This window comes from Salmo salar, chromosome 17 (genome assembly GCF_965601325.2).
Source record: "Salmo salar chromosome 17, fSalSal1, whole genome shotgun sequence".
In the NCBI taxonomy this organism is placed as follows: Eukaryota; Metazoa; Chordata; class Actinopteri; order Salmoniformes; family Salmonidae; genus Salmo; species Salmo salar.
Genome location: NC_138307.1, coordinates 26,595,001 through 26,608,296, shown reverse-complemented (window position 1 = coordinate 26,608,296; position 13,296 = coordinate 26,595,001). Strand labels below are relative to the sequence as shown.

At 41.0% G+C, this 13,296-nt stretch overlaps 1 protein-coding gene across 3 annotated transcripts in view; it reads left to right on the top strand.

The window, feature by feature from the left end:
* Positions 1-13,296, top strand: part of LOC106595449 (E3 ubiquitin-protein ligase HECW2) — a 156,495-nt gene that overhangs the window by 91,437 nt on the left and 51,762 nt on the right. For 2 of the 3 annotated variants that reach the window (XM_082963708.1, XM_082963709.1), the window contains exons 10-15: positions 7,878-8,683; positions 9,029-9,353; positions 11,182-11,283; positions 12,042-12,192; positions 12,311-12,411; positions 12,820-12,944. In XM_082963708.1, coding sequence (XP_082819834.1) covers positions 7,878-8,683; positions 9,029-9,353; positions 11,182-11,283; positions 12,042-12,192; positions 12,311-12,411; positions 12,820-12,944 — 1,610 coding nt within the window. The remainder of the gene's footprint in view (positions 1-7,877; positions 8,684-9,028; positions 9,354-11,181; positions 11,284-12,041; positions 12,193-12,310; positions 12,412-12,819; positions 12,945-13,296) is intronic. The other variant, XM_082963710.1, reaches the window with a different exon arrangement.

The following is a 13,296-nucleotide window of genomic DNA, read 5'->3' as shown; positions in this document are numbered from 1 at the left end:
AGTATGTTTCATGTAACTGTCATACTGTTAGTATGTTTCATGTAACTGTCAACACTGTCAGTATGTTTCATGTAACTGTCATACTGTCTGATGTAACTGTCACACTGTTAGTATGTTTCATGTAACTGTCATACTGTCAGTATGTTTCATGTAACTCTCACACTGTCAGTATGTTTCATGTAACTGTCATACTGTCAGTATGTTTCATGTAACTGTCAACACTGTCAGTATGTTTCATGTAACTGTCATACTGTCTGATGTAACTGTCACACTGTTAGTATGTTTCATGTAACTGTCATACTGTCAGTATGTTTCATGTAACTCTCACACTGTCAGTATGTTTCATGTAACTGTCATACTGTCAGTATGTTTCATGTAACTGTCACACTGTTAGTATGTTTCATGTAACTGTCATACTGTCAGTATGTTTCATGTAACTGTCATCACTGTCAGTATGTTTCATGTAACTGTCATACTGTCAGTATGTTTCATGTAACTGTCATACTGTCAGTATGTTTCATGTAACTGTCATACTGTCAGTATGTTTCATGTAACTGTCATACTGTCAGTATGTTTCATGTAACTGTCATACTGTCAGTATGTTTCATGTAACTGTCATACTGTCAGTATGTTTCATGTAACTGTCATACTGTCAGTATGTTTCATGTAACTGTCATACTGTCAGTATGTTTCATGTAACTGTCATACTGTCAGTATGTTTCATGTAACTGTCATACTGTCAGTATGTTTCATGTAACTGTCATACTGTCAGTATGTTTCATGTAACTGTCACACTGTTAGTATGTTTCATGTAACTGTCATACTGTCAGTATGTTTCATGTAACTGTCATACTGTCAGTATGTTTCATGTAACTGTCATACTGTCAGTATGTTTCATGTAACTGTCATACTGTCAGTATGTTTCATGTAACTGTCATACTGTCAGTATGTTTCATGTAACTGTCACACTGTTAGTATGTTTCATGTAACTGTCATACTGTTAGTATGTTTCATGTAACTGTCATACTGTCTGATGTAACTGTCACACTGTTAGTATGTTTCATGTAACTGTCATACTGTCAGTATGTTTCATGTAACTCTCACACTGTCAGTATGTTTCATGTAACTGTCACACTGTCAGTATGTTTCATGTAACTGTCATACTGTCAGTATGTTTCATGTAACTGTTATACTGTCAGTATGTTTCATGTAACTGTCATACTGTCAGTATGTTTCATGTAACTGTCATACTGTCAGTATGTTTCATGTAACTGTCATACTGTCAGTATGTTTCATGTAACTGTCATACTGTCAGTATGTTTCATGTAACTGTCATACTGTTAGTATGTTTCATGTAACTGTCATACTGTCAGTATGTTTCATGTAACTGTCATACTGTCTGATGTAACTGTCACACTGTTAGTATGTTTCATGTAACTGTCATACTGTCAGTATGTTTCATGTAACTCTCACACTGTCAGTATGTTTCATGTAACTGTCATACTGTCAGTATGTTTCATGTAACTGTCACACTGTTAGTATGTTTCATGTAACTGTCATACTGTCAGTATGTTTCATGTAACTGTCACACTGTCAGTATGTTTCATGTAACTGTCATACTGTCAGTATGTTTCATGTAACTGTCACACTGTCAGTATGTTTCATGTAACTGTCATACTGTCAGTATGTTTCATGTAACTGTCATACTGTCAGTATGTTTCATGTAACTGTCATACTGTCAGTATGTTTCATGTAACTGTCATACTGTCAGTATGTTTCATGTAACTGTCATACTGTCAGTATGTTTCATGTAACTGTCATACTGTCAGTATGTTTCATGTAACTGTCATACTGTCAGTATGTTTCATGTAACTGTCATACTGTCACTATGTTTCATGTAACTGTCATACTGTCAGTATGTTTCATGTAACTGTCATACTGTCAGTATGTTTCATGTAACTGTCATACTGTCAGTATGTTTCATGTAACTGTCATACTGTTAGTATGTTTCATGTAACTGTCATACTGTCAGTATGTTTCATGTAACTGTCATACTGTCAGTATGTTTCATGTAACTGTCATACTGTCAGTATGTTTCATGTAACTGTCATACTGTCAGTATGTTTCATGTAACTGTCATACTGTCAGTATGTTTCATGTAACTGTCACACTGTTAGTATGTTTCATGTAACTGTCATACTGTTAGTATGTTTCATGTAACTGTCATACTGTCTGATGTAACTGTCATACTGTCAGTATGTTTCATGTAACTGTCATACTGTCAGTATGTTTCATGTAACTGTCATACTGTCAGTATGTTTCATGTAACTGTCATACTGTCAGTATGTTTCATGTAACTGTCATACTGTCAGTATGTTTCATGTAACTGTCATACTGTCAGTATGTTTCATGTAACTGTCATACTGTCAGTATGTTTCATGTAACTGTCATACTGTTAGTATGTTTCATGTAACTGTCATACTGTCAGTATGTTTCATGTAACTGTCATACTGTCTGATGTAACTGTCACACTATTAGTATGTTTCATGTAACTGTCATACTGTCAGTATGTTTCATGTAACTCTCACACTGTCAGTATGTTTCATGTAACTGTCATACTGTCAGTATGTTTCATGTAACTGTCACACTGTTAGTATGTTTCATGTAACTGTCATACTGTCAGTATGTTTCATGTAACTGTCACACTGTCAGTATGTTTCATGTAACTGTCATACTGTCAGTATGTTTCATGTAACTGTCACACTGTCAGTATGTTTCATGTAACTGTCATACTGTCAGTATGTTTCATGTAACTGTCATACTGTCAGTATGTTTCATGTAACTGTCATACTGTCAGTATGTTTCATGTAACTGTCATACTGTCAGTATGTTTCATGTAACTGTCATACTGTCAGTATGTTTCATGTAACTGTCATACTGTCAGTATGTTTCATGTAACTGTCATACTGTCACTATGTTTCATGTAACTGTCATACTGTCAGTATGTTTCATGTAACTGTCATACTGTCAGTATGTTTCATGTAACTGTCATACTGTCAGTATGTTTCATGTAACTGTCATACTGTCAGTATGTTTCATGTAACTGTCATACTGTTAGTATGTTTCATGTAACTGTCATACTGTCAGTATGTTTCATGTAACTGTCATACTGTCAGTATGTTTCATGTAACTGTCATACTGTCAGTATGTTTCATGTAACTGTCATACTGTCAGTATGTTTCATGTAACTGTCATACTGTCAGTATGTTTCATGTAACTGTCACACTGTTAGTATGTTTCATGTAACTGTCATACTGTTAGTATGTTTCATGTAACTGTCATACTGTCTGATGTAACTGTCATACTGTCAGTATGTTTCATGTAACTGTCACACTGTTAGTATGTTTCATGTAACTGTCATACTGTCAGTATGTTTCATGTAACTGTCATACTGTCAGTATGTTTCATGTAACTGTCATACTGTCAGTATGTTTCATGTAACTGTCATACTGTCAGTATGTTTCATGTAACTGTCATACTGTTAGTATGTTTCATGTAACTGTCATACTGTCAGTATGTTTCATGTAACTGTCATACTGTCTGATGTAACTGTCACACTGTTAGTATGTTTCATGTAACTGTCATACTGTCAGTATGTTTCATGTAACTCTCACACTGTCAGTATGTTTCATGTAACTGTCATACTGTCAGTATGTTTCATGTAACTGTCACACTGTTAGTATGTTTCATGTAACTGTCATACTGTCAGTATGTTTCATGTAACTGTCACACTGTCAGTATGTTTCATGTAACTGTCATACTGTCAGTATGTTTCATGTAACTGTCACACTGTCAGTATGTTTCATGTAACTGTCATACTGTCAGTATGTTTCATGTAACTGTCATACTGTCAGTATGTTTCATGTAACTGTCACACTGTCAGTATGTTTCATGTAACTGTCATACTGTCAGTATGTTTCATGTAACTGTCACACTGTCAGTATGTTTCATGTAACTGTCATACTGTCAGTATGTTTCATGTAACTGTCATACTGTCAGTATGTTTCATGTAACTGTCATACTGTCAGTATGTTTCATGTAACTGTCATACTGTCAGTATGTTTCATGTAACTGTCATACTGTCAGTATGTTTCATGTAACTGTCATACTGTCAGTATGTTTCATGTAACTGTCATACTGTCAGTATGTTTCATGTAACTGTCATACTGTCAGTATGTTTCATGTAACTGTCATACTGTCAGTATGTTTCATGTAACTGTCATACTGTCAGTATGTTTCATGTAACTGTCATACTGTCAGTATGTTTCATGTAACTGTCACACTGTTAGTATGTTTCATGTAACTGTCATACTGTCAGTATGTTTCATGTAACTGTCATACTGTCAGTATGTTTCATGTAACTGTCATACTGTCAGTATGTTTCATGTAACTGTCACACTGTCAGTATGTTTCATGTAACTGTCATACTGTCAGTATGTTTCATGTAACTGTCATACTGTCAGTATGTTTCATGTAACTGTCATACTGTCAGTATGTTTCATGTAACTGTCATACTGTCAGTATGTTTCATGTAACTGTCATACTGTCAGTATGTTTCATGTAACTGTCATACTGTCAGTATGTTTCATGTAACTGTCATACTGTTAGTATGTTTCATGTAACTGTCATACTGTCAGTATGTTTCATGTAACTGTCATACTGTCTGATGTAACTGTCACACTGTTAGTATGTTTCATGTAACTGTCATACTGTCAGTATGTTTCATGTAACTCTCACACTGTCAGTATGTTTCATGTAACTGTCATACTGTCAGTATGTTTCATGTAACTGTCACACTGTTAGTATGTTTCATGTAACTGTCATACTGTCAGTATGTTTCATGTAACTGTCACACTGTCAGTATGTTTCATGTAACTGTCATACTGTCAGTATGTTTCATGTAACTGTCACACTGTCAGTATGTTTCATGTAACTGTCATACTGTCAGTATGTTTCATGTAACTGTCATACTGTCAGTATGTTTCATGTAACTGTCATACTGTCAGTATGTTTCATGTAACTGTCATACTGTCAGTATGTTTCATGTAACTGTCATACTGTCAGTATGTTTCATGTAACTGTCATACTGTCAGTATGTTTCATGTAACTGTCATACTGTCACTATGTTTCATGTAACTGTCATACTGTCAGTATGTTTCATGTAACTGTCATACTGTCAGTATGTTTCATGTAACTGTCATACTGTCAGTATGTTTCATGTAACTGTCATACTGTCAGTATGTTTCATGTAACTGTCATACTGTTAGTAGGTTTCATGTAACTGTCATACTGTCAGTATGTTTCATGTAACTGTCATACTGTCAGTATGTTTCATGTAACTGTCATACTGTCAGTATGTTTCATGTAACTGTCATACTGTCAGTATGTTTCATGTAACTGTCATACTGTCAGTATGTTTCATGTAACTGTCACACTGTTAGTATGTTTCATGTAACTGTCATACTGTTAGTATGTTTCATGTAACTGTCATACTGTCTGATGTAACTGTCATACTGTCAGTATGTTTCATGTAACTGTCACACTGTTAGTATGTTTCATGTAACTGTCATACTGTCAGTATGTTTCATGTAACTGTCATACTGTCAGTATGTTTCATGTAACTGTCATACTGTCAGTATGTTTCATGTAACTGTCATACTGTCAGTATGTTTCATGTAACTGTCATACTGTCAGTATGTTTCATGTAACTGTCATACTGTTAGTATGTTTCATGTAACTGTCATACTGTCAGTATGTTTCATGTAACTGTCATACTGTCTGATGTAACTGTCACACTGTTAGTATGTTTCATGTAACTGTCATACTGTCAGTATGTTTCATGTAACTCTCACACTGTCAGTATGTTTCATGTAACTGTCATACTGTCAGTATGTTTCATGTAACTGTCACACTGTTAGTATGTTTCATGTAACTGTCATACTGTCAGTATGTTTCATGTAACTGTCACACTGTCAGTATGTTTCATGTAACTGTCACACTGTCAGTATGTTTCATGTAACTGTCACACTGTCAGTATGTTTCATGTAACTGTCATACTGTCAGTATGTTTCATGTAACTGTCATACTGTCAGTATGTTTCATGTAACTGTCATACTGTCAGTATGTTTCATGTAACTGTCATACTGTCAGTATGTTTCATGTAACTGTCATACTGTCAGTATGTTTCATGTAACTGTCATACTGTCAGTATGTTTCATGTAACTGTCATACTGTCAGTATGTTTCATGTAACTGTCATACTGTCAGTATGTTTCATGTAACTGTCATACTGTCAGTATGTTTCATGTAACTGTCATACTGTCAGTATGTTTCATGTAACTGTCATACTGTCAGTATGTTTCATGTAACTGTCATACTGTCAGTATGTTTCATGTAACTGTCATACTGTCAGTATGTTTCATGTAACTGTCATACTGTCAGTATGTTTCATGTAACTGTCATACTGTCAGTATGTTTCATGTAACTGTCATACTGTCAGTATGTTTCATGTAACTGTCATACTGTCAGTATGTTTCATGTAACTGTCATACTGTCAGTATGTTTCATGTAACTGTCATACTGTCAGTATGTTTCATGTAACTGTCACACTGTCAGTATGTTTCATGTAACTGTCATACTGTTCAGTATGTTTCATGTAACTGTCATACTGTCAGTATGTTTCATGTAACTGTCACACTGTCAGTATGTTTCATGTAACTGTCACACTGTCAGTATGTTTCATGTAACTGTCACACTGTCAGTATGTTTCATGTAACTGTCATACTGTCAGTATGTTTCATGTAACTGTCATACTGTCAGTATGTTTCATGTAACTGTCATACTGTCAGTATGTTTCATGTAACTGTCATACTGTCAGTATGTTTCATGTAACTGTCATACTGTCAGTATGTTTCATGTAACTGTCATACTGTCAGTATGTTTCATGTAACTGTCATACTGTCAGTATGTTTCATGTAACTGTCATACTGTCAGTATGTTTCATGTAACTGTCATACTGTCAGTATGTTTCATGTAACTGTCATACTGTCAGTATGTTTCATGTAACTGTCATACTGTCAGTATGTTTCATGTAACTGTCATACTGTCAGTATGTTTCATGTAACTGTCATACTGTCAGTATGTTTCATGTAACTGTCATACTGTCAGTATGTTTCATGTAACTGTCATACTGTCAGTATGTTTCATGTAACTGTCATACTGTCAGTATGTTTCATGTAACTGTCACACTGTTAGTATGTTTCATGTAACTGTCATACTGTTAGTATGTTTCATGTAACTGTCATACTGTCTGATGTAACTGTCATACTGTCAGTATGTTTCATGTAACTGTCACACTGTTAGTATGTTTCATGTAACTGTCATACTGTCAGTATGTTTCATGTAACTGTCATACTGTCAGTATGTTTCATGTAACTGTCATACTGTCAGTATGTTTCATGTAACTGTCATACTGTCAGTATGTTTCATGTAACTGTCATACTGTCAGTATGTTTCATGTAACTGTCATACTGTCAGTATGTTTCATGTAACTGTCATACTGTCAGTATGTTTCATGTAACTGTCATACTGTCAGTATGTTTCATGTAACTGTCATACTGTCAGTATGTTTCATGTAACTGTCATACTGTCAGTATGTTTCATGTAACTGTCATACTGTCAGTATGTTTCATGTAACTGTCTATGGGTCATTTCTCTTTTTGTTGGTGTTTTTTAATGTAACATGCTTTCTGTACGTAAAGTACATTTCTGTGAACAACAGACAATGAAAGTATATCTAATCTAATCTAATCTAACTAGGATTGGCAATCCCGGGCGGCCACACCCATCGACAGGTGTCCCTCAACGACTACCTGGATTCCATCGAAGCTCCTAAGGGCCCAGGAGAACGGCCCCTGGGCGCGACGTCACCCAAGCTGAGGTCCAGTTTCCCCACGGACACACGACTCAGCGCCATGCTGCATATAGACTCTGATGAAGACGAGGAGGCAGGGCCGTCCAGGGACCATCCACCACATGACAGGAAGCCCTTGCTGCCACTGACCAATGGTGTTCAGGCTGGGGCTGGGAAGGGAGTTGCCTCTTCAGAACAGGGCCTGGGGAAACAGGAGAAAGAGGGGACAGAGGCAAACAGGGGAGAGGTTGAGGGAGCACAGGGGACACAAGCTGGGACAGGGACTGGAGATAGAGATGGAGCTGGGGCTGGAGATGGGGCTGGATCTGTGGATGGGGCTGGAGATGGGGCTGGATCTGTGGATGGGGCTGGAGATGGAGCTGGAGATGTGGATGGAGCTGGAGATGCAGTTGAAGCGAGGACTGGAGCTGGATCCATGGCTGTGATTGGATCTCTAACTATAGCCAGACCTGGATCTGTGGTTGGATCTCTAACTATAGCCAGACCTGGATCTGTGGTTGGTCCTGGGGCTGGAGCTGGGGCTCCTCTATCTCCAATACCTGAGACGAATACTGCAGTGCAGGAGGTGTCAGAGAATGCCGTGGCTGCCAGGACTGAGGCCAGCCAGCAACCAACAATCTCAGGGGCCACAGCAGCCCAGGGGCCCCTCAGGAACTCACTGCCTGCTGTTCTGAAGACATCCACTACTCAGGTGAGTGGTGCTGTCAGACCAGGGTCTGGGCAGGTCGAGCTGCATCTGGCCCGGTGCTCTGGGTCAAACAGCACTTCCATAACCCTTGTCAAACGTCCTCTGAGATTTCATAGTCGGGTCCAATGAAGGCAACCACTGTCCACATTGGGGAATCACAGGCCACGATAGACATGTTCCATCCTATGACTCCTAAAGGGACGCCCACCTTCTAACAGAAAGCTCTACCACATGTATTTTACTGTACATTTCAACTTTAGGTTCATCTAAATGTGTTCATATCTTAGTGATGAAGGCTAAATGCCAAAACAAAGTTTAACAATAAAGAATACTTTGCTCTATTTTCAGAAGGGACAGAAGGAAGAGGAAATGGCGCCCAAGGCTGAGGAGGAAGGGGCGGAGTCATCCAGTGAAGGAGCAAGTGCCATCGCAGCCCCCCCGACGACCTGTAGCGTTGCCGACCAAGGGGGTGGGGCCTCTGGCTCTGATGTCACAGGAGCAAGGACCGCCGGCGCAGCAGTCAATGAGGAAGAAGAGGGTGGGGAGATCTGGCAGAGGAGGTCCATGCAGGCGTCTGGAGGCGTGTCTCAGGAGGAGGGGGCGCGGTCTTCTGAGGCCAGCGGGCCAATCAACTCTTCTCAGAGTGTCTCTGAGGAGGGCAGAGAGGCAGGAGGTGAGAGACAGGACACAGCAACCCAGTATCACACAAATTGCTTATTGGAAATTCGTGACAGGCACAAAGTCAAAGTACACAAATGTGTGTGCAGTACATGATTTTGTATACAGTGCATTTCAATCCCAGATAAAAACAGTCAATTACTTAAGCCAGAAACGATAGGAGGGAGGTTGGTTGGGGAGGATGGGTGGAACGATAGGAGGGAGGTTGGTCGGGGAGGATGGGTGGAACGATAGGAGGGAGGTTGGTCGGGGAGGATGGGTGGAACGATAGGAGGGAGGTTGGTCGGGAAGGATAGGTGGAACGATAGGAGGGAGGTTGGTCAGGGAGGATGGGTGGGTGGAACGATAGGAGGGAGGTTGGTCGGGGAGGATGGGTGGAATGATAGGAGGGAGGTTGGTCGGGGAGGATGGGTGAAACGATAGGAGGGAGGTTGGTCGGGGAGGATGGGTGAAACGATAGGAGGGAGGTTGGTCAGGGAGGATGGGTGGAACGATAGGAGGGAGGTTGGTCGGGAGGATGGGTGGAACGATAGGAGGGAGTTTGGTCGGGGAGGATGGGTAACGATAGGAGGGAGGTTGGTCGGGGAGGATGGGTGGAACGATAGGAGGGAGGTTGGTCGGGGAGGATGGGTGGAACGATAGGAGGGAGGTTGGTCGAGGAGAATGGGTGAAACGATAGGAGGGAGGTTGGTCAGGGAGGATAGGTGAAACGATAGGAGGGAGGTTGGTTGGGGAGGATGGGTGGAACGATTGTAGGGAGGTTGGTTGGGGAGGATGGGTGGAACGATAGGAGGGAGGTTGGTTGGGGAGGATGGGTGGGGGGTGTAACATAATGCACACACATTGTGTGTAAGACACACAAAATGCGTTGTGAAAAGTGTGTGACTTTTCCGTGTGCCTGTCACAAATTTTGAAGAAGTAATTTGTGCCTATTTCACAGTAAGCTGTGACAGTGAGTTGACCCGACCCGGTTAGGTCTGTCTTTGGCTCCCATGACCCAAGCTCAAAAACATCTGTTTTAAAGTCAATGACGGCACTAGCTAACATAGTTGACCTGCCACCGGTTTGTGTTAGGTCTTCAGAGGCATATTTGGAATGTTCAGGTGGACACTTGTTCATGGTCCTTCCATCTTCTGTGATATTTTGTCCAGAGTGATGTTTCTGCTCCATGGTCATACAGTACAGTACCACTGAGGGATTGACCCGGTTCAGGACTAGGAAAGAAACATGAAAAGCTCCTTAAATCCTCTAAACGGATCTTTGGAAAATAAACAAAAGAACAAAAGGATTAAAAACTGAAAAAAACAGTATTATTCACTTGCCGTTTATTAACTTTGATTGTTGTCAGATTAAGTCTGTCTTTCCCTCTGGTTTGCATGACACAGTGAGGTTTTAATGTGTGTTTGAGTGTGTGCGCGCTCGTGTCTTTAATCTGTATTCTGTTCAGGGGCCACAGTCTGTTTTAATGTCTTCCTCTCTCCTCATCTTGTCAAGGGGCCACAGTGTGTTTGAATGTGTTCCTCTCTCCTCATCTTGTCCAGGGGCCACAGTGTGTTTAAATGTCTTCCTTTCTCCTCATCTTGTCCAGGGGCCACAGTGTGTTTTAATGTGTTCCTCTCTCCTCATCTTGTCCAGGGGCCACAGTGTATTTAAATGTCTTCCTTTCTCCTCATCTTGTTGCCGTGCCACAGTGTGTTTAAATGTCTTCCTTTCTCCTCATCTTGTCCAGGGGCCACAGTGTGTTTAAATGTCTTCCTCTCTCCTCATCTTGTTCAGGGGCCACAGTGTGTTTAAATGTCTTCCTCTCTCCTCATCTTCTTCAGGGGCCACAGCTCAAGTCAACGGTCACCAGTCTGTCCGCTCCCTGGCCTCTGTCCGTCACGACATTGGTCGCTACCAGAGAGTAGATGAGCCACTTCCTCCCAGTGAGTAGAGTGTGTTTCTGAGGGAGGAAGAGAAAGATAGGGATCCTGATCATGTCAGTGGACCGAGATAATCTGACATGGTAGAATTTATACAATTAGTAATAATATTAGAATTGGTGGTTGACTTTTTCAGTTTGTGTCATATACACTGAGTGTACAAAACATTAGGAACACCATGATATTTGAGTTGCAACCCTTTTTGCCCTCAGAACAGCCTCAATTTGTCGTGACATGAACTCTACAAGGTGTCAAAAGCGTTCCACAGGGATGCTGGCCCATGTTGACTCCAATGCTTCAGTTGTATCAAGTTGGCTGGATGTCCTTCGGGTGGTGGACCATTCTTGATACACACGGGAAACTGTTGAGCGTGAAAAACCCAGCAGCGTTGCAGTTCTTGACACATTTAAACCAATGCGACTGGCACCTACTACCATACCCCGTTCAAAGTCACTTAAATCTTTTGTGTTGCTCATTCACCCTCTGAATGGTACACATACACAATCCATGTCTCAATTGTCTCATGGCTTAAAAATCCTTGTTTAACCTGTCTCCTCCCCTTCATCTACACTGATTGAAGTGGATTTAACAAGTGACATCAATAAGGGATCATAGCTTCAACCTGGATTCACCTGGTCAGTCTATGTCATGGAAAGAGCAGGTGTTCTTAATGTTTTGTCCACTCAGGAGGCCTGTTAGACAGTCACGGTTGAACCTTCTATGAGTGTGTGTGTGTTAACGCAGCTCTGTGTGTGTTTCAGACTGGGAGGCCCGTATAGACAGTCACAGTCGTGTCTTCTATGTGGACCATGTGAACCGCACCACCACCTGGCAGAGACCCACCGCTCCTCCAGCACCACAGCTCCTCCAGAGGTCCAACAGCATACAGCAGATGGAACAGCTCAACCGCAGGTTAGAGCCAGCACACACACTTATCATGTATCTAGACACACACACACACACACACACACACACTTCTCTCTTCTATAGAGTTTGTGTTACAGTTTAGTGCCATTGCTTTTGTCTTCAGGTATCAGAGTATACGCAGGACGATGACCAATGAGAGAACAGCAGAGGAGCTGACAGCGCCACCCGAGGTGCCCACCGACGACACTGACCACACTATCCCAGGTACCCAGGCTTGCAGTGCATTCTGGTCACTGTAGTCAACTGAAGCTTGACAATAGGCCTCTAGACTTTCACTAGCCAATATTCTGCTTGTTCAGGCTGGTTTCTACTAAAACTAAACCCTGCTCTTGTTAAACCTTTTCAAATGAATTGTTTGGTTATTAACTTGTTGTGTCTGTCTGTCTGTCTGTCTGTCTGTCTGTCTGTCTGTCTGTCTGTCTGTCTGTCTGTCTGTCTGTCTGTCTGTCTGTCTGTCTGTCTGTCTGTCTGTCTGTCTGTCTGTCTGTCTGTCTGTCTGTCTGTCCGTCCGTGTGTCTGTCTGTGTGTGTGTGTGTCTCTGTGTGTGTGTGTGTGTCTCTGTGTGTGTGTGTGTCTCTGTGTGTGTGTGTGTCTCTGTGTGTGTGTTGTCAGAGTATCGTCGTGATGGTGTGGTGGCTCCAGATAGCTCTCGGTCTCGTCTCAGTCTGCTCCTCCAGTCTCCCAGCGCTAAGTTCCTGACCAGCCCTGACTTCTTCACCGTGCTGCATTCCAACCCTGTATGTTTCACACACACACCTAGATCTCCTTACTGCTTAATCAGTTCATTTCTATGACCTATATTTCTACTATTACAGTACTATAGCTATATTTACCTCACACTGTCACATCAGTCATTCATCACTTTACAATACTACCCTTCTCTCCTTTCCTCCCATCACCTCTACTCTACTCTACTCTCCTATCCTCCCATCACCTCTACTCTACTCTACTCTCCTATCCTCCCATCACCTCTACTCTACCCTTCTCTCCTTTCCTCCCATCACCTCTACTCTACTCTACTCTCCTATCCTCCCATCACCTCTACTCTACCCTTCTCTCCTTTCCTCCCATCACCTCTACTCTACTCTA